Consider the following 23,281-nt stretch of genomic DNA (forward strand, 5'->3'; position numbering starts at 1 on the left):
CTCCTTATGGGAAATAAAGTCCCAGATGCAGAGGCGGTCATGGAAGAAGTTGATTTGAATGTAATTGCTGTCTCAGAGACCTGCTACACGGAAAACCAAGACTGGGTTACAGTTATACCATGCTCCAACTTATTTAGAAAGGAATAGGGTAGGAAGTGCCACTCCTCCTCCCCTTCTTCCTACCCTACACTAATATGTGTACAGTAATATACCTATATAAGTATATCTATCTATATATCTATAGTGAAAATACAGAAACACAGGCAACCAAAACAAATTAAAGTGTTCAAAAAATTATACCAAAAACTATATATATTATACAGAACACTAATGAGAATGTTTATTGAAAAATTATGTATTTATCATATCAGGAACTAAATTTAACATTAGCAATAAATATACAAAAAAAATTAAAGAATTCAAAATAGTGACACACAGAAGAATAAATATAAAATTATACAAAAATATCATACAAAGTAGTATTGCAAAGAATGTTGCTATAGAAATGCCCTTTGTAATCCAATAGACTTGTATACAGCCTCAGAGGGACTAAAATGTTGATAGAAGCTGAAAGCAATCATTGAATGTTAAAGCCCCAAACATAGAAACCCCGACAAAGGCCTTATGTTTCACCGAACAAAAATTCCTCAGGGGGTGTATGTAACATCAGGCAGAACAGATATGAGTTCTATACAAAAGTGTAGTAAATCACTGGAAGCCCAAAAACGGGAGAAATATTTAAACTGCAAACCAGTTCAAAAGTGTGTTTTATCTGAGCCTTCCTGCCACTATATAATAATTATTGCTTATGTTAAATTTTGTTCCTGATATTATAAATAAATATTTTTCAATAAACATTCTCATTAGTGTTCTGTATAATTGTGTGTATACACACACACACACACACACACACACACATATATATATAAAACAGACCTGCAGGGTTTACGAGGTAAGGAGGAAGCACTGTTGGTTAAGCTGGAAAGAGGGAATAGAACATCTATTTATACTGGTGTAATATACACACCTCCATCGCAAACAGAAGACATGGCTAGAAATGTAATGGAGAATATTCACAACATTTCTTTGAAAGGGGAAGTGCTATTACTAGGTGATTTCAGTCTGCTGGATGTTGATTGGGGCATCCTGGATGCAGTATCATCTCGAAGCAGGGAGATCCTGGATTGTCTGCAGGGAGAACACTTATCAATTGGTAATCAAATCCACACATGAGGGGATGATACTGGAACTGGTGCTTACCAATGGGGGGGGGGGAGAGATTGTTCTGATGTCAAAGTAGAGGTTTATATGGGATCCAGATGCACTGGAGAAGGCACAGAGAAGGTGACTAAAATGATAAAGGGGATGGAACGGCTTCCCTATGAGAATAGACTAAAGAGTTTAGGGCTTTTCAGCTTAGAAAAGAGTAGGCTGAGGAGAGATATGATAGAGGTCTATAAATCATGAGAGGACTAGAACAGGTACATTTGAATTGGTTATTTACTCTTTCAGATAATAGGAAGGATTAGGGGGCCCTCCATGAAGTTAGCAAGTAGCACATTTAAAACACATCTGAGAAAATTCTTTTTCCTAGCGTGTAGCCAGATGGACTTGGGACCAACAGGTTATATGCTCCCCTGCTAGCAGATGGAGACTGAGTCAGGTTTCAAAGCTGACGTCACTTTAGATAGACCCCTGCAGTGACCTAAGCCCTTCAGTATCTCTGTCTCCTAGCAGATGTGGATGTGCTTTCCCTGGGGGATCACTGTACCTTTAGAAGAAAAAATTCTGCTTTTAAATTGAAGAAAGATTGAGCTCCACTCTCCTGCAGTGATACCTAAAGGTCCCTCCCCCAGTTGAGAATTCCTGAGGTGATTTCCGAGATCCCTCAGAGGTGTGCCGTGGTCCGGTAGCGAGTTCCCGGCGTGGACTTTGCTGCTGAAGCAGCTGAAAGGCAGCGGGTGGAGGAAGCAGAGTGCGGCGGTGACGGCCAAAACCCTCTCCCTCCCGCAGCTGGACATTGTCTCTGTACTCAGCCGGGAAGTGCTGAGCCCAGATAAGTTTAAAAAAAAAAAAAAAAAAAAAAGATCCCTCACCAATTCAGAGACAACGGAGGAGTTTTGGTACGACTTTCTCTGATCTTGCTCAGCATGCCATACCAGCGATGTTCCCAATCCCATTGGAGTAAGGGGAAGTGGGCTTCTGAGCACGTTGAGCACCCGCCCAGTGGGCTAAGCCCTACTTTAGGTTCGGTGGGCACACCACGTGTTAGGCCATGGTGCTATCTTGTGCACGTTTTTGTATGTCTTGTATTGCCCACCACAGAGCATTGGTACATGTGCGTGCCGGCTCTGCGCACACGCTGTGCACCTAATGCCGCGCATGTATGTGCGCGCAGAATTTAGGTAAATGCGGGCTGTGTTTGTTGCTGCAGCCTTGTATAGGCGCCCAAAATCTGTATGCACAAACATTTTTAAGCACAAGCTGGCTGAACAGGCAGTTACTGTCCCGAATGGCTCCGGCAGCAAAGAAACATGAGTGCTATTATCTCTGCACTGCTTGTCATATTAGGGCTACATAGTCTGACCTGGATTCTTACTTATGTCAGCACTGTGAGGAGGCCCAGGGAGAGTTGGCCTCCCCAGACTTTGCTAAGTCCGGCTCCTCCCAATCAGAGGATGGGTCAGCCACAACCTTAACCAGAAGTACCCCGGATCTGAGTAATCCCGGTACTGGGTCTTTCATGGGAGAGGGAAATCCAGTGGCACCTACCCCAGTCCTTCTTGGGCTAGGCATAGTCCCAGCTGCTTTCTCTTGGGTGGAATTTATTCAGGGCCTTCAAGTCTTCGTACAGGCACAGTCTCTCCCAGCCCTATCGGCAGACCTTGAGACATGCCTCGCCTCACCAAGGGTATGCCTGGCAGGGACCCAGACAGCATGGACAAAGAAGGGGATCCAGATTCCTTGGAAGATGGAGAAATCCCACCAGGTTTAGAACCATATCGGACCATGTTATGTTTTTTCCATAGAGATGAATTGCCAGCCCTGGTTTCCCAGGCCCTGAAGATGCTGCGATTTCCTGGGGTAGACTTTATGACGGAACCAAAGAAGAGTCCCATTCTGGTTTCTCTACGGAAAGCCTCTTGCTATTTTCCAGTGCTGAAAGCCATCTAGGAGTTGATTGCTGGAATGGGACGCCCCAAAGAAAGTTTTAAAGGTGGACGAGCATTAGAAGCTCTATACCCACTGGATCCGGCAGTGAGAGAACGTTTGAGTTTCTCTAAAGTGATTGCACTGGTCTGCACCGTCTAGAAGTGAGCAACTATCCCAGTGAAGGGAGGAGCAGCCTTGAAGGATGCGCATGATAGGCGTGTGGAGTCCATCCTTCAACAGGCCTTTGACACTATAGCAATGACCTTACAGATTGCTTCTTGTTGTGCCCTGGTAGCTCGTTCATGCCTGCTCCTCTCTCGGAAGGTGGATGACTCGGGGGAAGAATTCCAGAGAGGTTATGGAACCTGCTGCCACCTTTTTAGCTGCTGCGGGCTCTGACCTAGTCTGTACTTCGGCCAGAGGAATGGACTCAGTGGTAGTGGCCGGAAGACAGCTGTGGCTGCGAAATTGGTCAGCAGAAGCAACATCTAAGGCAAACCTCACAAAGATGCCCTTTAAGGGATTATTACTCTTCGGAAGCAAATTGGAAAAGCAGGCCAGTAAATGGGGTGAATCTCCAGTGCCCTGTCTACCAGAAGATAAGAGAGAGCAGTTACAGCGCCCCTTGCCCATGAGGGGTCAATCAAGGAATCCCAATGCTTTCATCCCTACAGAAACTCAACATTTCAGAGGTCTCGATCCTTTGGGAGGTCTCATTCCTTTTGGAGTAAACGGCCCAAGAGAGGGGCAAGCTCGGGTTCAGGTTCGTCTGAACCCCCCCCCAATGAAGTTTTGCCGATCCACCCTTGAAATGAGGAGATAGGGGGTTGACTGTCCCTCTTCTACCAGCGGTGGGTCGAGATCACTACGGACAAATGGGTACTGGAGGTCATATGAGAAGGATATGCGCTGGAATTTCGCAGTATTTCTTGGGACGTATTCATGATGTCTCCTTGCCACTCCTAGCACAAGAAGCAGGCAATGGAGTCTTCCTTGGTAAGGCTCCTCAGGATGAAGGCTATAATCCCAGTACCTGTGCCCCAGGAAAATACAGGGCATTATTCCATCTATTTCATCGTATCCAAGAAGGAGGTTTCCTTTTGCCCCATCCTGGACCTCTAGTGTCAACCGACATCAAGGAGTGATTCATTTCCGCATAGAAACTCTGCGCTCCATGATAATGGCCTCTCAAAAAAGATATAGTTGCAATGGAGAATGTACAGAGAAGGGCAACCAAAATGATAAAGGGATGGAATAGCTCCCCTATGAGGAAAGGCTGAAGAGGTTAGGGCTGTTCAGCTTGGAGAAGAGGCGGCTGAGGGGGGATATGATAGAGGTCTTTAAGATTATGAGAGTCTTGAACGAGTAGATGTAAATCAATTTACACTTTCAGATAATAGAAGGACTAAGGGGCATTCCAGGAAGTTAGCAAGTAGCACATTTAAGACTAATCTGAGAAAATTCTTTTTCACTCAACGCACAATTAAGCTCTGGAATTTATCAGAGGATGTGGTTAGTGCATCGGTGCAGCTGGGTTCAAAAAAGGTTTGGATAAGTTCTTGGAAGAGAAGTCCATTAACTGCTATTAATCAAGTTGTCTTAGGGAATGGCCACAGCTATTAATTGCATCAGTAGCATGGGATCTTCTTGGTGTTTGGGTACTTGCTAGGTTCTTGTGGCCTCTGTTGGAAACAGGATGCTGGACTTGATGGACCCTTTGGCTGACCCAGCATGACAATTTCTTATGTCCTTAAAGAGGGAGAGTTCTTAACCTCCCTGGACCTTTCTGAGTCCTACCTTCATATTCCAATCTAGCAAGAACATCAGTGTTTACTATGCTTTGCTGTACTTGGGCCACCATTATCGGTTCCAGGCGCTGCCCTGACCACTGCCCCCAGATCATTTTCCAAGATTATGGTGGTTGTAGCGGCTGCACTGAGAAAAGAGGGAATCCTGGTGCACCCGTATTTGGACTGGTTGATCTAGACAAAATCCGTAGAAGAGAGTCTCCGGTTGATCAGCAGGGTAACCTCCCTCCTTCAGAAACTCTGGTCGTAAACCTGGAAAAAAGTAATCTCAAACCCTCCTAGACCTTGGAATATCTGGGAGTCTGGTTCAACATCAAGCAGGGCAAGGTCTTCCTCCCGTCCACGTGGATAAGGAATTTGATGTCCCAAGTGTGTTGGTTGACAAACATGATACGCCCGGCAGTGTGGAGATATCTTCAGGTCCTCTGTTTGATGGCATTAACCCTGGAAAGAGTGCCGTGGGCGAGGACAAACATACAACCACTTCAACGCTCCCTGCCGACACGTTGGAACCCTCTGTCTCAAGACTATTCTATTCACCTCCACTTACTGATGGACGTATGCTCTTGGCTCCAGTGGTGGCTGCAGGAAGCTTGTCTGGGCAAGGGTGTAACCCTTTCCCACTGAACTGGCTGATCCTCATGACAGACGCGAGCCTCTGGGGCTGGGAAGCTCACTGTCAGGAACTGACGGCCCAGGGGCGTTGTACCAAGGAAGAGGCACTCTGGAACATAAAGCAACATACTCCAAGATCAAGCGGTCTGCGTAATGTCAGACAATGCAACAACTGTAGCTTACATCAACCGGCAGGGGGGGAACAAAGAGCCAGCAAGTGTCACAGGAGCTAGATCTCCTTATGGAATGGGCGGGAATACATCTACAGATGATCTCTGCCTCCCATATCACAGGAAAAGACAACGTCAATGCAGACTTGCTAAGCAGGGAGAGTCTGAATCCAGGAGAGTGAGCGTTGTTGGCCAACGTCTTTCAGGTGATGGTAGATCGCTGGGGCCTCCCGTCCATCTGGCTGCATCTCACAATACTAAGGTTCCCCAATTCTTCAGTCGCAGAAGAGATTCGAGGCCCCTGGGGATCAACGCTCTAGTTCAGACCTGGCCGGAAGAGGACTTGCTATATGCCTTCTCTCTGTGGCTCCTGCTAGGCAGGGTCATTGCAGAATTGAGCTCCACAGGGGATTAGTCCTACTGGTAGCTCCAGATTGGCCCAGGCATCTGTGGTATGCAAATATGTGGAGACTCCTGGTGGAGACCCCCCCCTATGCCTTCCACCATACAGGGTCCTGCTTCAGCAGGGACCGGTCCTTCACAAGGATCTGACTCAATTCTGTTTTATGGTTTGGCCCTTGAGAGAGCTCGCCTGATGAAGCGAGGATATTCTGCGGCAGTAATTGCCACCTTATGCCACGCATGGAAGTTCTTTACATCCTTAGTGTATGTGCCGGTCTGGAGAGTATTTTGAGTCCTGATGCGAGGGGCGCAGTGTTTCCCCTTGGACGGTCAGAATCCCACTAGTTCTGGAATTTTTGCTGGACAGCTTGAATAAAGGTTTGACCTTTAACTCCTTGAAGAAGTTAAGGGTCAAACCTTTTCAGGGGCAAGGTGAATGGAACCCGCCTGTAAGCTCAACCGGACATGGCCCGTTTTCTGAAAGGAGTGAAGCACCTTGTGGAATCTTAATCTAGTATTGGAGTTTTTGGCAGGGCCCTCCTTTTGGCCGCTTCACAGTCTTTTCTTGTGTTTATTGATCCTGAAAACAATGTTCCTGGTTACTATATGCTCAGCACGTCACATCTCTGAACTACAGGCATTGTTGTGTCGGGAACTGTTCCTCCGGACGACTCCAGGGGCATTACAGCTTTGTACCGGTCCATCCTTCATGCCCTAAGCTGTACTACAGAATCCCAGGGTGTTTTCCCCAGCAGTAAAACACCGCGGCTTAGGTACCCCAACTGTGGACTACTTGATGGCCATCCTTTTATAGAACCCCAAGTGAATCCTGCCCCTTGAGGCAACCAAAGTATAAAGAAAAATTATTAAAAATATTGTGTCCCCCTTTTCGGGAACCCCCCCACCGAACAGTAGCTGGTGCCTGTAACAGCGCCACAAAGTCCACAAGCTGCACAAGATCTGGTATGCTTCTCATGCTCCGTCAACACCATCATATCTTCCCCCTCGTCCCCTGTACTGCTCAAGGAGGCACCAGGCCAACCGGAATCCAGGCTTCCCACCAGCCGCAAGGCTACTTCTGCTGGGCAGGTCATTCTCTTGCTGCTGCTTCAGTTATTTTTTTTTTTTCCCCCTTAAGAGGCTGCTGTCAAAGGCAGAAGGAGAGCAAGAGAGGGGCTTGAATTCAAGCCAGCACCCCTCTGTCTGGGAGTTTCCTGGTATAAGTTTTTACTCTGCGGGGGGGGGGGGGAGTCCAAGATCTGACTCCAGAAGACAGAGAAATCTGGCAGGCTGAACTACGCATGGAACCCTATATAGGGTGACATCAGCAAGTCTTCTCCCCCTATTTTACCATATTTATTTTTTCTTCATTTTGCATCTTTGCTCTCTTTTCTATTTCTTCAGCTTCTCTTAGTTTTTCCAGATTGTCACCTGTCTTCCTCTTTCTAAGATCGCTTATAGTTTATGAAGTTAGCACCTTTTCTCCCTTTCCTTTTCAACCTCTTCTTTCGACAATCATAGCGGCCTCTCTTTCCTCTTCCCTTTAAGTACTTTCCTAATAAAAGCATTAGTTGTTCTTACAATGGGGGTGATTTACGAAGCTGTGCTAGGGCTTTACTACTCGGTAAAACCCTAACACAGAGGTAACAGGTAGTATGTGAAATATATTTGAGTTCAGTTAGAGAGAGATCCTTGTCTTTGGCGGGACCAAAGATGTGGAATTCCCTGCCTGTTCAGATTCGGTTAGAAGAGAACATAAATAGTTTCAGGAAACAAATAAAGACCTGGCTATTTGAACAGGCCTTTCCCAACCAATCATGATCTTATTTTATTTTTACAGACGGAGCAGTTATAGTAACTATAGCAAGGGGAGAAGGGCGAAATGGGAGATGACTTGATGGACAAGGGTTTGGTGAGGAAGGGTAAACTTATGAATAATAGGGATGACAGGAGGGGTTAAATGTATAAAATGTAGGGTAATTCTACTAGTAATAAATAAATGGGTGGCTTTCTATGATAATTTTGTAATATGTTTTAGTTTAATTATATATTGGCTATGTAAGAAACATCAGGGTATGTTATATGTTTGTGTATTTACTTGAGCTTTGCTACTGCAACTCAACTTTATTGTAAACCGCCTTGAAATGAACTTGAAAGTCGGTATATAAGGATATATAAATAAATAAATAAATAAATAAATAAATATTCAAATTCTGGGCGCAGTGAGCTGATTTGCATGGAAATGCATGCCGATCAGCTCATTAATAGTAGTAGATCTTCTGCTAATCAAATAATGCAGCTTGCCTCAAAATTCACAAGCCACATTACTTGGGTGCATCCTGATTATCCCTGGGTGTCTCTGGAGACCACCCCCCAACCCCTTGAGGCAGCCAAAGTTTAAAAATAAAATATGAAAAGGTTTTTCCATTTTTAAAATTCCCTTCTGGATCTCTTCCCCCCTCCCACCCTACATCACTCTTTCTGACTGTTTCTTAAGTAGCCCTGGTGGTCTAGTGGGGCCCAGAACCAGCCAGCCAGATAGTGACTTATGCCCCTGTTGCGTGATGGTGCAAAAGTCATCATGCAGCTGCTCGGAGACTTTGGGGTTGCTCTGCTCCACTAAACCACCAGAGCTATCTCAGTGGGGATAAAGCATCTAAATTCTGCTAGGATCTTCCCACATGCTCCCATGTTTGTAATTAGCAGTGTTACTTTGCAGTGTAGGTATTGTGAAACCATTGCCCCTGTTTTCTAGGCGATCCCTCCATGTGTGACAAGAGCAGGAAAGGGGTGAAACGGAGGAAAATGACAGATGATTGCGGTGAGACAGCCAAGAGACGTTCGGCTCGTGTGCGAAACACCAAGTGTAAGAAGGAGGAGAAAATAGATTTCCAGGAACTGCTGGTGAAGTTTCTGCCTTCCAGGTACGGGGACCTCTGCAGGGCTGCTTATGGTGGGCGCTCAGGGGATGGGCCATGATGGGTGAAGCTGCAGCACAGATGTGTGAAGCTTGTGGTATTGTGCTGTGGTGTTTAGTGCTGCTAAAGAACCGTCAGTACCATTTTTGGTTGCTGTCTGGAATGTAAAGCTGAGTTTTGTTTTAGGTTGGTGTCGCACCTATAGTGCACCCTGGCTGAGAATGGGACCTGTTTTTAGCTTGGGAGTGGCGACAGTCTCCGTACCCTTTCAGAACCTGCTCTGTGTACACCTTGCATTTGCCCACAGTGTGTCATGGTTGTGCAGTGATTGGGACTCTGCCACCAGGACCTGTGAACACTGCTTCTGCAGCATCGCTATCCCCAACTGGCTTGAGTTGCAGAAGTGGGGTTCAGCATTCAGACCCAGATCTCCTGCATGAGGGTGGCTTTTCTGTCACAGTAACATAATGGCAGATTGGTCTGCCCTTCTACACAATTCAAGTTAAGGATACCTTCCAGCTGTCAGCCATTCAAGCTTGAGCACCTTCAGAACATTGCTCTGATTCCAGCTCTACAGAGGCTCGTTGTCATGAGGATGAAGCCTTGTCATATATGTGCCTTATTCCATACAGCTGAAATATTATGAGGGGAGAAAAAGGCAGTTAGCAGTGTGCAGGACAGAGAAATGGTGTTTTTCCCTTGGGCTTTGCATAGAACGATTATTCTGTTTCAGCTGAAGTTCTCGTTTCTCTGGGGGCTTGTTGTCTATGGATTTGTACTGTTTGCTGTTGAAGGGACTTCCCAAATGAACGGCTTCTTTATGTATTTATGTAAAAATTTATTTTCCTTGCGTGTAGCCGGATTGACTCAGAATTATGCTCTATTGCCAGCAGATGGAGATGGAGTCAGGTTTCAAAGCTGACATCACCCTACATACACCCCTGCAGTGACCTCAGCCCTTCAGTATTTTCTCCATCTCCAGCAGATGCGGACATGCCTTCCCTATGGGGATCGCTGTACCTTTTGGAAGAAGAAATTCTACTTTTAAATTGGAGAAAAGATCGAGCCCCTCTCTCCTGTGGTGATACCTAAAGGTCCCTCCCCCAGCTGAGAATTCCTGAGGTGATTTCCGAGATCCCTCAGAGGTGTGCCTTGGTCTGGTAGCCGGTTCCCGGCGTGGACTTTGCTGCTAAAGCAGCTGAAAGGCAACGGGTGCAGAAAGCTGAGTATGGCGGTGACAGCCAAAGCCCTCTTCCCCTGCAGCCGGAGACCATCTCTGTACTTGGTCGGTAAGTGCTGAGTCTAGGGAAGTAAAAAGAAAAAAAAAAAAAGAGAAGAGAATTTCCTCCCGATTCAGAGATGTTGGAGGGGTTTCGGTAAGACTTCCTCCAGTCTCCTTGCTCAGTACACCGTACTGATATTGTTCCCGATCCCATTGTGGTAAGATGAAGTGGGCTGTTGAGCGGCCCTCCGGTAGGCTAGATCCCACTTTAGGCTTGGTTGGCACACTAAGCGGTAGGCCGCAGCAGCGCCATCTTTCGCGCATTTTTGTGCCTGTATTGCCCACCATAGAGCTTTGGCACGCGCTGTGCGCATAACATCGTGCGTACATACGCGCAAAACTTACTAGGCAAAGAAAACAAGTAAAGCTGGGCACATGGGCTGTGCGTGCGCCTTGCTGCGGCCCACGTAGGTGCCTGAAATCTGTATGCATAATATTTTAAACCCAGGCCATCTGAACACATTAGTTACCATCACCAATGGCTCCGGCAGCAAAGAAATATAAGCGTCTTTCTCTCTGCACTGCTTGTCATATTAGGGCTGCACAGTCTGACCTGGATTCTTGCTTATGTCAGCACTGTGACGAAGCCCAGGGAGAGTTGGCCTCCCCAGACTTTGCTAAGCCTGGATCCTCCCAATCAGTGGATGGGTCAGCAACATCCTTAACCAGAAGTATCCCGGATCTGAGTAACCCCGGGTCTGGGTCATCCATGGGAGAGGGAAACTTAGCGGCACCTATCCCGGTACCAAGCCCTGGCTAGGCATGGACCCGGCCGCCTCCTCTTGGGTGGAATTCTTTCAAGGTCTTTAACCCTTGTACAGGCGCAGTCTGCTACCTCACTTGCCCTCTCCGGACGGAACCTCAGCTGGTAAGCCCTCCCTCTCCGGGTCCTATCGGGAGACCTCGAGGTATGCTTCCTGCCGCAGTCCAGGGCCAGCAGGTATCAGCTCGGCAAATGTTGAGGCTGTTGGGCCTCATGGCCGCAGTCATCCATGTTACTCCCCTGGTACATTTGCTTATGCACAGAGCCCAGTGAACCCTGAGGTTGCAGTGGTGCAAGGTCACGCAGAGCCTCTAGGATCGCAATCGAATCACCCCCGTCTCTCCAGAACTATTTGTCCTGGTGGCGGGTACTCTCAGATTTGGAACAGGGAATATCTTTCTAGAGTCCCCCTCCCCAAATTGTCCTTACCATGGATGCGTCCACCCTGTGGTGGGGAGCTCATGTAGAGGGGCTCTGGAACCAGGACCTCTGGTCTGCCCAGGAAACGCATTGTCGAATCAGTTTCCTGGAGCACCGTGTGATTAGGTATGCGCTATGGGCTTTCAGAGATCGGCTGTCCAACAAAATTATCCTGATTCAAACAGACAACCAGGTAGCTATGTGGGTATGTTAATAAGCAGGGAGGCACAGGGTCGTACCTCCAGTGTCAGGAAGCAGTCCTGGGCCCTGTCCCACGGGATGGTGCTTAGGGCCATGTTTCTAGCAGGAACTGAGAACGTGATAACGAACAGACCAAGTTGTGCTTTCAGACCCCACGAGTGGTCTCTGGACAAGGGAGGAGCGAATTAGATCTTCCACCTCTGGGGAAGCCCAGATGTGGATTTGTTCGTGCCTCCTGCAATAGAAAGGTGTCTCAGTTCAGTTCCCTGTACAGAACAGATGGCAAACCTGCCTCAGACACCTTTGCCTACCGTTAGGGCAAGGGTCTTCTGTACGCGTATCCTCCATTTCCCTTCCAGAGGACCAAGGGACTATAATTCTCATAGCTCCTGTGGCTGAGATAAGTCTGGTGTCCATTCGGAAACCGATTGGTCTGGGGACTTCTCAAGAGCTCATCATTCAAGACCGAGGCAGGTTGTGGCATCCCAACCTCCAGATTCTGTCGCTCACAGCCTGGATGCTGAGAGGTTAATTCTGCATCCGCTCGATCTCTCTGAAGGTGTCTTGGGTCCTAGTGTTTTCCAGAAAGCTTTCCACTAGAAAGTCCTATGAACGGAAGTGAAGGAGGTTTTCCGTATGGTGTGAGCAGAAGGCCCTAGATCTGTTCTCCTGCCCCACACAAAAACTTCTTGACTACCTTCTACATCTATCAGAAGCTGGCTTGAAAACCAACTCCATTAGAGTTCATCTTAGTGCAATTGGCGCATACCATCAGGTGTAGATAGTACGCCCATCTCTGTACAGCCTATAGTTGTATGTTTCATGCGAGGCCAGCTTCTATTGAAGCCTCCCCTAAGGCCTCCTGCTTTGTCTTAGGACTTCAACATGGTGCTAGCTCAGCTGATGAAAGGTCCTTTTCAGCCACTGTGCACCTGTGACTTGAAGTACCTAACCTAGAAGGTCATGTTTTTGGTGGCAGTCACTTCAGTGCGCAGGGTCAGCAAGCTCCAGGCCTTAGTGACTTATCCACCTTACACTAAGTTTTTTCATGACAGGGTGGTCTTGCATACACATCCTAAGTTCCTGCCTAAGGTGGTGACGTATTTCCATCTTAACCAGTTAATCGTCCTGCCAACATTCTTTCCCAGGCCCCATTCGCACCAAGGCGAACAAGCACTGTACAGTTTGGACCGCAAGAGAGCCTTAGCCTTCTATCTGGAGTGGACAGAAGTCCATAGACAGTCCACCCAACTTTTTATTTCTTTTGATAGGAATAGTTTGGGAGTTGTCATTACCAAACAGACATTATCTAGTTGGCTAGCAGATTGCATCTCCTGTTAATGCCCAGGCGGGACTGCATCTTGAGGGTCATGTCAAGGCTTATTCTGTCAGAGCCATGGCAATATCGGTGGCCCACTTGCAAGCAGTTCCCATGGAGGAGATCTGCAAGGCTGCAACGTAAAGTTCTCTCCACACATTTGCATCCCATTACTATCTGGATGGGGGATGGCTGACGTGACAGTAGGTTCAGTCAGTCTGTCCTCAGGAATCTCTTCAAGGTATAGAACCCAACTCTCCCTGCCTAGGGTCTATTGTTTGGGTTCAGGCTGTCTCCCCCTCTGTAACCACCAGCACTGTGGTTGTTGTGCCCGTTGGCACCTGATTGGTGTCTGGTCCCCTTTTGTGTTGGGGAGCAGCCTGTAGCTAGGGATTCGCCCATCTATGAGGACGACCATCCTGCTTGTCCTAGGAGAAAGCTGAGTTGCTTACCTGTAACGGGTAATTTCCTAGAACAGCAGGATGTTAGCCCTCACGAAACCCGCCTGCCACCTCACGGAGTTGGGCTTCTCCAAATTTTTTATTTTATCTTTATCGTTATTCTGTGTTGTGAGACTGAAGAAGGACCCAACATGGACGCATGGTATAGGGCATGCTCAGTGTGCCTAGTCAAAGTTCCAGAAACATTGACATAAGTTTTCTGTGCCGAGCTCCATCCGATGTCACCCATGTGTGAGGACTAAAATCCTGCTGTCCTAGAAGAACACCTGTTACAGGTAAGCAACTTTACTTTCTCTTACTCTGTGGAAGACTTGACTTGCAGCTGCCGGTCTGTGATGGGGTTTTGCACATACATTGAGAACAAAAGTCTCTTTCCTTCCACAGATTCCGTAAGCTGGACCCAGAGGAAGAAGATGATCCTTTCAGTAACGATGAGGTCCAGTCAGAGGTCAAGCAGGAGGACTTTCAGCTCTTGGGGCTACACAGAATGTCCTATGATTCCACCACCTTTATGGAGTCTGGTGAGGACTTCCCCGCCCCATCTCTCAATGCCACCAGGCGTTTATCTCATTGCTGACACAAAGATTAAATCCATGTGAGGAGTGGTTTCTAGTTTACTCTTTTGCCTGACCTCACTTCCCACATTACCAGAGGCTACGCCAGCATTTCTCAACCTAGTCCCCAGGGGTTATCCAGCCGAGTTTTCAGTGAGAGAGGTTTTCCTGTACTGCCTACATTGTATGCCAGTATATCGTATGCATATTCACTGTGGCTATCCTGAAAAGCAGACTGACTCAGTTAAGAACCATTGGTCTTTACCATTTCAAACTTGATTTTTCTTGAGGTGCAGTAATGGAACAGAAAGGGATGCTTCACTCCTTACAGTGTTCTCTTGCAGGGCAGAGACTGGACATAGTGATGCACAATCACATTACTCAAAAGGTTGGAATGGCACAGCATGTGTTTTATGTTGTCTTGCTCTACATGGGGTGTGTGGTTTGTCTTTTATTCTCTCTCTCTCTATAGAGAAGCAAGATGTTCATGAGTTTCTGTTAGATAACCAGAACAATGGCGGGATCCTGGAGCTGATGATGCGGTACCTGAAGGTTATTAGCCAGAAGTTTCTGGTGAAGTGGCCCCCTGGCTTGGCTGAGGTGGTGCTCAATATGTACAACAGCTGGAGAAAGCATTGCAGCAACCTGCCTAACCCACTACTAAGGGACTGCAGCAACCAGCATATCAGGGTAATTGTACACAACGTGTGCACCTCGGGAGTCTCGCTGCAGCCCAGCATCCCTGATTAGGCTCACTGGGGGCAAGTTTCAATACCCCGGGTTGCATGCACAGTATCCAGGCTGTTTTAGTTCCCAAAGGGGTAACAGGCCACAGGGGAGCAGTTGCAAAGTACACGTGTTCACAGCGATTAGTGTAGGTGCCCAAGTGGGGGTAAAATGGCACACGTGCTCTTGGAAATCCCATGCACGCGTGCTGCTTTCCTTCCTCCTTTTAATGCAGCTAGCAACGTGCCATGGCTTTTAGCCTTATTTGAGGAGGGCAGTCAGTCTATTTTTACCCTCCTAGAGATTAGGATGGTGGCAGTGTAGTCGCTTACAGTGGATCCGCTGGCCTGACAGTTTAGAGGAGGAGGAATTGCTGGGTAAATGAAATGCAATCAAGTGGAGAACCAAATTGTTTGCCTCTCTCCTGTAACCCCATTCCCCCCCCCCCCCCCCCGCAGGGTATGATGCTGATGTGCCTGTCCTGCATGGAGCTGCAGCTGGACCAGTGGCTGCTGGCCAAGGGGAAGAGCTCCACAGGTAAGCAGAGCCCTGGGTGCCAGGCGGACAAGCACCCGTGTCTTTATGGTGGAGAAACACATCAGAGTTTATTAAAGCGGCACTTCCCATCGTAGCTGAAGAGCAAACAATGTAGTAAAGGGATTTTTCATTTAAAGCTGCCATTTCAGCATTGTCATATGAGACCAGCTACTGCTGCTGAGGACTGTTTAGGACTTTGGGGAGTGCACTGATAGGTGCAGGTAATGTTAAACCATAGATGAGGAGGAATAGCTAGGAATGTATTTTAAAAGAAGAGCACTGGTATGTGAAAGAGATGAGAAGATTTAAGGAGATGAAGTCCCATGCTGCCATGTCTCTGTCTTATCACCAGCAGGATTAATTCACAATTATACAAGCTTTGCTCCGATGAGATTCAGTATAAGGGGACATGAATTTTGGGAGCATCACTGTTAATGGATTTTGCACTGTACTCTCCTCAGGAAAGTTCACTGCACCTGGAGCTTCGGTTGTCAGGCTCAAATGTCTTGGATCCTATGCCATTTCTTCCACTGCTCTCTCTGCATTTGTAGGCTGAATGTTTGTGCTTCTCTGCAGTTTCTCCTCGGCCATGCCCTGCTGGATCTGTATTGGGACGATTTGGGCCTGATTTTCCAGGAACTCATTTTCTTGGGGACCTCCTGCAGTTGTGCTTCACCTCCTCGCAGCGGGACCTGTTTGAGGAGGGTTGGCTGGAGTTTGTGGTGCGTGTGTACTGGCTAAAAGCTCGATTCCTGGCTTTGCAGGTTAGTCTCAGAAAGTTCATTTATTTGTTCAGGATTCATAGCTGTGGAAAACACTGCTCTCCAGCAGCTTGTCCAAACCTTTTTTTAAATACAGCTATACTAACAGCTTTCACCACATCTCTGGAAATGAATTCCAGAGCTTAATTATGCAGTGAGTAAAACAATATTTTCTCTTATTCATTTTAAATATATCACCTAGTAACTTCATTGTTTGTCCCTAGTTTTTGAGTAACACAACTGATTTCCTAGCATGTAGCCAGATGGACTCAGGACCAATGGGTTGTGCTCCCCTGCCAGCAGATGGAGATGGAGTCAGGTTTCAAAGCTGACGTCACCTTAGATAAACCCCATCAGTGACCTCAGCCCTTCAGTATTTCTCCGTCTCCAGCAGATGTGGACATGCTTTCCCTATGGAGATCGCTGTACCTTTTGGAAGAAGAAATTCTACTTTTAAATTGGAGAAAAGATTGAGCCCCGCTGTCCTGCGGTGATAGCTAAAGGTCCCTCCCCCAGTTGAGAATTCCTGAGGCGATTTCCGAGATCCCTCAGAGGTGGCCTTGGTCTGGTAGTCGGTTCCCGGCGTGGACTTTGCTGCTCGAGCAGCTGAAAGGCAGCGGGTGCAGGAAACCAGTTGTGACGGTGATGGCCAAAGCCCTCTCTCCCCACAGCTGGAGACCGTCTCGGTACTCAGCCAGTAAGTGCTAAGCTCAGGAAAGTTTAAAAAAAAAAAAAAAGGAAGATGATTTACCTTCAGAGAAGAAGGGTTTCGATAAGACTTCTTCCTGTCTCCTTGCTCGGCGCGCTGTACTGACGTCTTTCCTGATGCCGTTGGGGCACAGGGAGGTGGCCTTACGAGTGGGTTGAGTGACCCTCCAGTGGGCTAGGCCCCGCTTTAAGCTTGGTCGGCACACCGCATGATAGGCTGTAGTGGCGCCATCTTGAACGCGTCTTTGTGCATCTTGTATTGCCCGCCATAGGATGTCTGTACGTGCAGTGTATCGGCTCCGCGCACACGCCACATGCATAAGGCCGTGTGTGTACTTATGCGCACAATAAAGTAAGGGCAGGAAACAGGAAATGCCGGGCGCACAGGTTGTGCTTGTGCCTCGCTGCGCCCCGCCTAGGCTCTCAAAATTTGTATGCATACATTTTTAAGCACAAGCAGATCGAGCGCACGTTATCGCACTGGCAACCAAGAAACATAAGCACCTTGCTCTCTGCGCTGCTTGTCATATTAGGGCTTCCCAGCCTGTCCTGGATTCCAACTTGTGTCAGCAGTGAGGAAGTCCAAGGGGATTTGGCCTCCCCAGACTTTGCTGAGCCCGGTTCCTCCCATTCAAATGATGGATTGGCAGCCTTAACTGGAAGTACTCTGGATCTGAGTAACCCCTTGGCTGGGTCTTCCATAGGAGAGGGAAACTCAGCTGGGCCCACCCCAGTTCCCCCCGGGCATGGCATGGACCAGTGGCCTTTTCTTGGGAGGAACCCTTCCAGGGACTACAGGCCTTTGTACAGGCGCAGTCTACTTCCTCGCTTGCCCCTGTCCGAATGGAACCCCAGCTGGCCCCCTCTCCCATTCTGGGTGGCAGACCTCTGGTCATGCCCCGCCTGACCAAGGGTATCCCTAGTGGGGACCCTGATGGCACAGATGGAGAGCAGGATCCCTTGGAAGAAGGGGAAATTCCCCTGGAATTAGAACCATGTCGAACCATGTTACAGTTCTTTCATAGAGATGAATTGCTGGCCTTGGTTTCCCAGACCCTGAAAACACTGGGAGTTCCTGGAGTGGAATCTATGGAAGGGATGGAAGTTGAGAGAGGGAATTAGTTGTAGTGCAGGGAGGGTAAGATGGAGGGGTCTGCACTCCTGATAATTTGTTATAGTCATCATCTGGGGTCATGCAAATTTTCGAGTGCTAAAATGGGGTCACATTGACTAAAATTTTGGGAAGCCCTGCTGTACTGGGTCGCCATTATCAGTTCCGGACACTGTCCTTTGGCCTAGCCACCGCGCCAAGATTATGGTGGTCATGGTGGCAGCTTTGAGAAGAGAAGGAATACTGGTACATCCGTACTTGGACAACTGGATGATTCGGGCCAAGTCCTAGGAAGAAAGTCTCCGGGTGACCAATAGGGTGACCTCCTTGCTTCAGGAACTCAGTTGGCTAGTAAACCTGGACAAGAGCAGTCTCAAGTCTTCCCAGTTGTTGGAGTATCTGGGAATCCAGTTCAACACCAGGCAGGGCAAGTTCTTCTTCCCGACCACACGGATACAGGAGTTGATGTCCCAGGTGCGCCAGTTGATGAACACATTACGCCTGATGGTGTGGAGCTATCTCCAAGTTCTTGGTTTGATGATGGCAACCTTGAAGTAGTGCCGTGGGCAAGAGCACACATGCGCCCACTTCAGATTTAGGGGTATCTTTATGCATGGTGGCTTCTTTTCTTCCTAAGGTAGTCTCAGCAGCCTATCTTAGTCAGGCAGTGGAGCTTCCAGCTTTTCTGGATTTGGATTCCTCTATGCCTCACACAGGGGAGCTTAGGCTTTTAGATGGGAGGCATGCATTATTGAGGTATCTAAAAGTCAGTTAAGATTTCCATAGATCAGATCACCTCTTTGTAATGAGGAGTGGTCCAAAGAAGAGAGGGAAGGTGTCTAAGGCTACAATTTTGTGCAGTGGCTAAAGGAAGTGATCAAGCCAACATACATTTCCCTGTATGTACCCAGATCAGTCCAGACCGCGGATTGAGCTTCCTGACCAGCAGATGGAGACAGACCAAAACTGAAAGGGTATCCTATATCAGGACAGAGCCTACCCTGCAGCCCCTCAGTATTTGTCTGTCTCCAGCAGATGCAGGCAGCTGAACCTGCGGTTCCCCTTCTCCTTTAATTTCTTCTCCCTGTGGGGATTTTGTACCTTTTATTTATCAGGATCAAGCAAGTATTAGTTTTGATTGATATTTAAAAAAAAAAAAAAATTGTTGAAAGATTTGTCTGTTTGTTTGGAGACAGTTCTGTCTCCACTCTCTGCTGGGGGCCTAGGGGGACTTTACCTCTTGATTCGTCAGCCTAGGCTTCCCATTTCCCGGTGACCTTTTGGGGCGATACTGGTGGTCCAGTCACTCCCCCTTGCTGGCTGTCTATCCCCGAGAAGTGTCCTTCCTTGGGCCTTTGGCAGGGAAGCTTATTCCCCTGTGCTTGCTGAGAATTAAAAAAAAAACAAAACAACCCAAAACAGAAGAAAAAGTTAAAACTAAGCCGAGCTACTCAGCAAAAGATTTTAAGGACAGCGGATAGCTCCGGCAGCGTGCAGAGTTCAGTGTCTGCATTCTCTTGCCGGCAGGGCTCAGCACAGCTGTTTTTTTCTTCGGGGCGATTTTTCTTTCATTTCATGCCGCGTCCCAGCGATTGTACGGCCTGCGGGGAGCATGCCACACGGCTCTCCCGCGACGGGCTCTGCTCCAGGTGCCTGCCGAGTGGGGGGGCCCCTCCTTGGCACCTGCGAAACCAGCGTCCCGGGGTCGGGCTGCATGCCGCGTGGCCAGGCCATTCCCTGCTTGGCAAACTACAGGAACAGCGGTCATTTTGGGTGCAGTTTCAGATGCTGAATCAGGGCTGCAGGAGAAAGGTGAGCCCGATTCTCTGGTTTCTCCTCCCGATTTGAGCCCTGCATGTTCTCCGGAGGGGGTTTCTGACCTTTTTCCCCCCCTCCCTCTCCTCTTCACCCTCCGGAAAGTCTAAGCCTTGCTTTTCCACAGAGTTTGTGCTTCTCATGCACAAATCCTATCTTGCTAGCCTTCAGGAGGAGGAGGGCCCCCCCCAGCTAAGAGCCAGCGGGTTTCTTCTCTGCAGCCTCCTGTGGCGCCAGAGGGGCAGGGTTCCATTAGAGTCAGGGGGGTTCCACCGCCTCCGGACTCCCCTCCCCCATCCCCCAACCTCTGCCGGTTCCTGATCTGGATCAGGACACTGATTTATTGCTTCCAAGCCCTCTCCTTGAGGGGAACGACCCACGAGTGCTTCACCTATTTCAAAGGGAGGAACTGGAACCACTCATTCCCTTCATTTTGAAGGCGCTGGGAATTGAGATGCCCCCTGAGGACACTGTTACAGCCTCTATGCCCGCTAACGTGGACCAGGTCCTGGCGGGACTTAGGGCTCCTCCACGTACGTTCCCGTTCCAAACTATGCACAAACTGATGCTTCTTCGGGAATGGAAGTCCCCAGAGGTGGGACTCCGAGTGGGTTGGGCAATGGACAAGCTCTACCCTCTCCCTGAGGATTGCCTGGAAATGCTTAAGATACCCAAGGTGGATTCCTCCGTATCTGCGGTTACCAAGCACACCATGGTGGGGGCCACGGCATTGAAGGATGTTCAGGTCCACAAACTTGAACTTTATCTCAAGCGCATCTTTGAAGTCTTGTCTTTAGGAGTTCGGGTGACAATCTGCAGCAGTCTCATGCAGCGGGCAAGCCTCAGGTGGATTCAACAATTACTCAGCACCCAAGACCTCCCATCTGCAGAGGCGAAGCAGGCGGACCGGCTAGAAGACACAATTGCATATGGAGCTGCTGCCCTTTACGATCTTCTGCGGGTGCAAGCCAGAGCCATGGTCTCCGCGGTCTCAGCCAGGCGTCTCCTCTGGCTGAGGAATTGGGCTGCGGACACCTCTTCTAAAGCGCAGTTGGGCACTCTCCCTTTCAAGGGTCAGTTGCTTTTTGGTGAGGACCTTGAACAGCTTATTAAATCTCTAGGTGAGAACAAGATTCATAAGCTGCCGGACGACCGCCCGAAACAGTCTAAGTCCTTCTTTCCTTCCCGCTCTCGCTTCAGAGGTCAACATCGATATAACAGCAGAGCACGGGGTTCCTTTCCGAGAGGCAATGCTTCCAGATCCCAATATTGGTCTCATTCCTTTCGTGGACATCTGTCCTTCTGGGATGGTAGCCAACAACACTCTGCCACGAAGTCCACTTCCCAATGAAATACGGGCCGTCTTAGGTGGACGGCTGTCCCTGTTTCTCGAGGAATGGACCAAGATTACGACGGGTCAGTGGGTCCTAGAGGTGATAGACAAAAGCTACACGTTAGAATTTGCTCGAGACCTACCGGACCTTCACCTAATCTCTCCCTGCGGAAGTTGAAAGCAGCCAGCGGTCGACCAGACTCTGAGCAGGCTGCTGGAACTGGGTGCCATAGTTCCAGTCCCAGTGGAGGAACAAGGGTCCAGCCAATATTCCATCTACTTCGTCGTTCCCAAAAAGGAAGGCTCCTTTCGTCCAATTTTGGATCTCAAGCAAGTCAACTGGGCCCTCAAGGTTCCCCATTTTCGAATGGAGACCCTGAGGGCTGTGATAGCGGCGGTTCGCTCCAGCGAATTCCTGGCATCACTCGACCTGACGGAGGCTTACTTGTACATTCCAATTCGCCTCGACCATATAGGTATCTCCGGTTCGAGATCCTAGGTCAACATTTCCAGTTTCGGGCGCTCCCGTTTGGCCTCGTCACAGCACCGCGCACTTTTACCAAGGTCATGGTGGTAGTGGCTGCTGCTCTTTGTCGAGAAGGAGTTCTGGTCCATCCTTACCTGGACGATTGGCTCATCCGGGCCAAGTCGGAGTCTCTCTGCAAGCTGGTGGTCGACAGGGTCCTGATGTGTCTGACCTCCCTTAGGTGGATAATCAACTTTTCCAAGAGCAAGCTACAGCCATCCCAGATCCTAGAGTTCCTTCCAGACGCTCAGGCCTCAAACTCAGGGAAGAGGTATGCAATTTTATCTCGCTTCCTCTACCCACGGCCTAGGAGTACCTTCAGGTCCTGGGGTCCATGGCCTCCACTATCGATCTGGTTCCTTGGGCTTTTGCGCATATGCGTCCATTACAGAAAGCTTTGTTATCCCGCTGGAAACTGGTGTCGGAGCAGTTTTGGACGCCTCTCCCGCTCTCCGAGTCTACCATCGCCGAGATGCAATGGTGGCTCTCGCTTGCCCACCTTCTGAAGGGAATGCTTCTCCAGACGCCACAGTGGATCATTGTCACAACGGACGCCAGCCTCTCCAGCTGGGGAGCGGTGTGTCAAACCCAGTCTATGCAGGGATACTGGTCCCCAGCTCAATCCCGCTGGCACATCAATCGGCTGGAGGCTCTAGCGCTCAAGGTTTTCCTTCCTTTGCTCCATCGCAAGGCGGTGCGGATTCTCTCGGACAACTCTACCACGGTAGCCTATATCAATCGGCAGGGAGGCACCAGGAATCGCCTGGTAGCTCTGGAAGCCAGCAAGCTCTTCGCCTGGGCAGAGCATCACCTGGATTGCTTGGCAGCTTCCCACATTGCGGGAAGGAGAATGTTCAAGCCGATTTCCTCAGTCGCCAACGGCTAGATCTCGGTGAGTGGGAGTCGTCAGACGGAGCGATGAACCTGATCGTCCTCAGGTGGGGTCCCCCCCACTTAGATCTGATGGCCACAATGAACAATGCGAAAGCTCCCAGGTTCTTCAGCCGCAGAAGGGAGCATTGCGCGGAAGGAGTGGATGCGCTGGTCCTTCCCTGGCCTCGCGACATTCTCCTGTACTTTTTCCCCCCTTGGCCGCTGGTGGGAAAGTACTCAGAAGAATAGAACTCCATCAGGGTCCCGTCATCCTAGTGGCCCCGCAGACCGTGGTTCGTGGATCTGGTGAACCTCACCACGGATGGCCCTCTCCGCCTCGGCCATCTCCCACGCCTTCTTCAGCAGGGTCCCATATTTTTTGATCAGGTGATCGCTTTTGTCTAGCGGCCTGGCTTTTGAACAGTGGAGATTGAGAAAGATGGGATATAAGGAAGAAGTTATATCCACACTGTTGAGGGCCCGGAAGCAGTCTACCTCTCTCGCTTATATCCGGGTCTGGAAGGTTTTTGAAAATGCGTGTGCCGCATCGAGAGTGTCGGCTCGTAAGGCTCCGGCATCCCATGTCCTTTCCTTTCTCCAGAACGGTCTCTCCAAAGGTTTGTCTTTCAGCTCCTTGCCGGTGCAGGTTTCCGCCCTCGGCTCCCTCTTAGGCAACATTGACAGTTATGCGGTGGCGGCTCATCCAGATGTCATGCGTTTCCTCAAGGGGGCCAAGCATTTGAATCCGCTGGTTCGGGCTACTTGGCCCTCGTGGAATCTTAACTTGGTGCTTCGGATTCTCTGCGAGGCTCCCTTCGAACCTCTA

At 49.0% G+C, this 23,281-nt stretch overlaps 1 protein-coding gene across 4 annotated transcripts in view; it reads left to right on the top strand.

Annotated features, from left to right (window-relative positions):
• CABIN1 (calcineurin binding protein 1) overlaps positions 1 to 23,281 on the top strand; it is a 180,798-nt gene that overhangs the window by 24,644 nt on the left and 132,873 nt on the right. For all 4 annotated transcript variants that reach the window (XM_029619235.1, XM_029619238.1, XM_029619237.1 and 1 more), the window contains exons 10-14: positions 8,904 to 9,072; positions 13,896 to 14,032; positions 14,538 to 14,755; positions 15,250 to 15,328; positions 15,905 to 16,092. In XM_029619235.1, the coding sequence (XP_029475095.1) occupies positions 8,904 to 9,072; positions 13,896 to 14,032; positions 14,538 to 14,755; positions 15,250 to 15,328; positions 15,905 to 16,092 (791 nt within the window). The remainder of the gene's footprint in view (positions 1 to 8,903; positions 9,073 to 13,895; positions 14,033 to 14,537; positions 14,756 to 15,249; positions 15,329 to 15,904; positions 16,093 to 23,281) is intronic.

Source organism: Rhinatrema bivittatum, chromosome 11 (genome assembly GCF_901001135.1).
Source record: "Rhinatrema bivittatum chromosome 11, aRhiBiv1.1, whole genome shotgun sequence".
Classification (NCBI taxonomy): Eukaryota; Metazoa; Chordata; class Amphibia; order Gymnophiona; family Rhinatrematidae; genus Rhinatrema; species Rhinatrema bivittatum.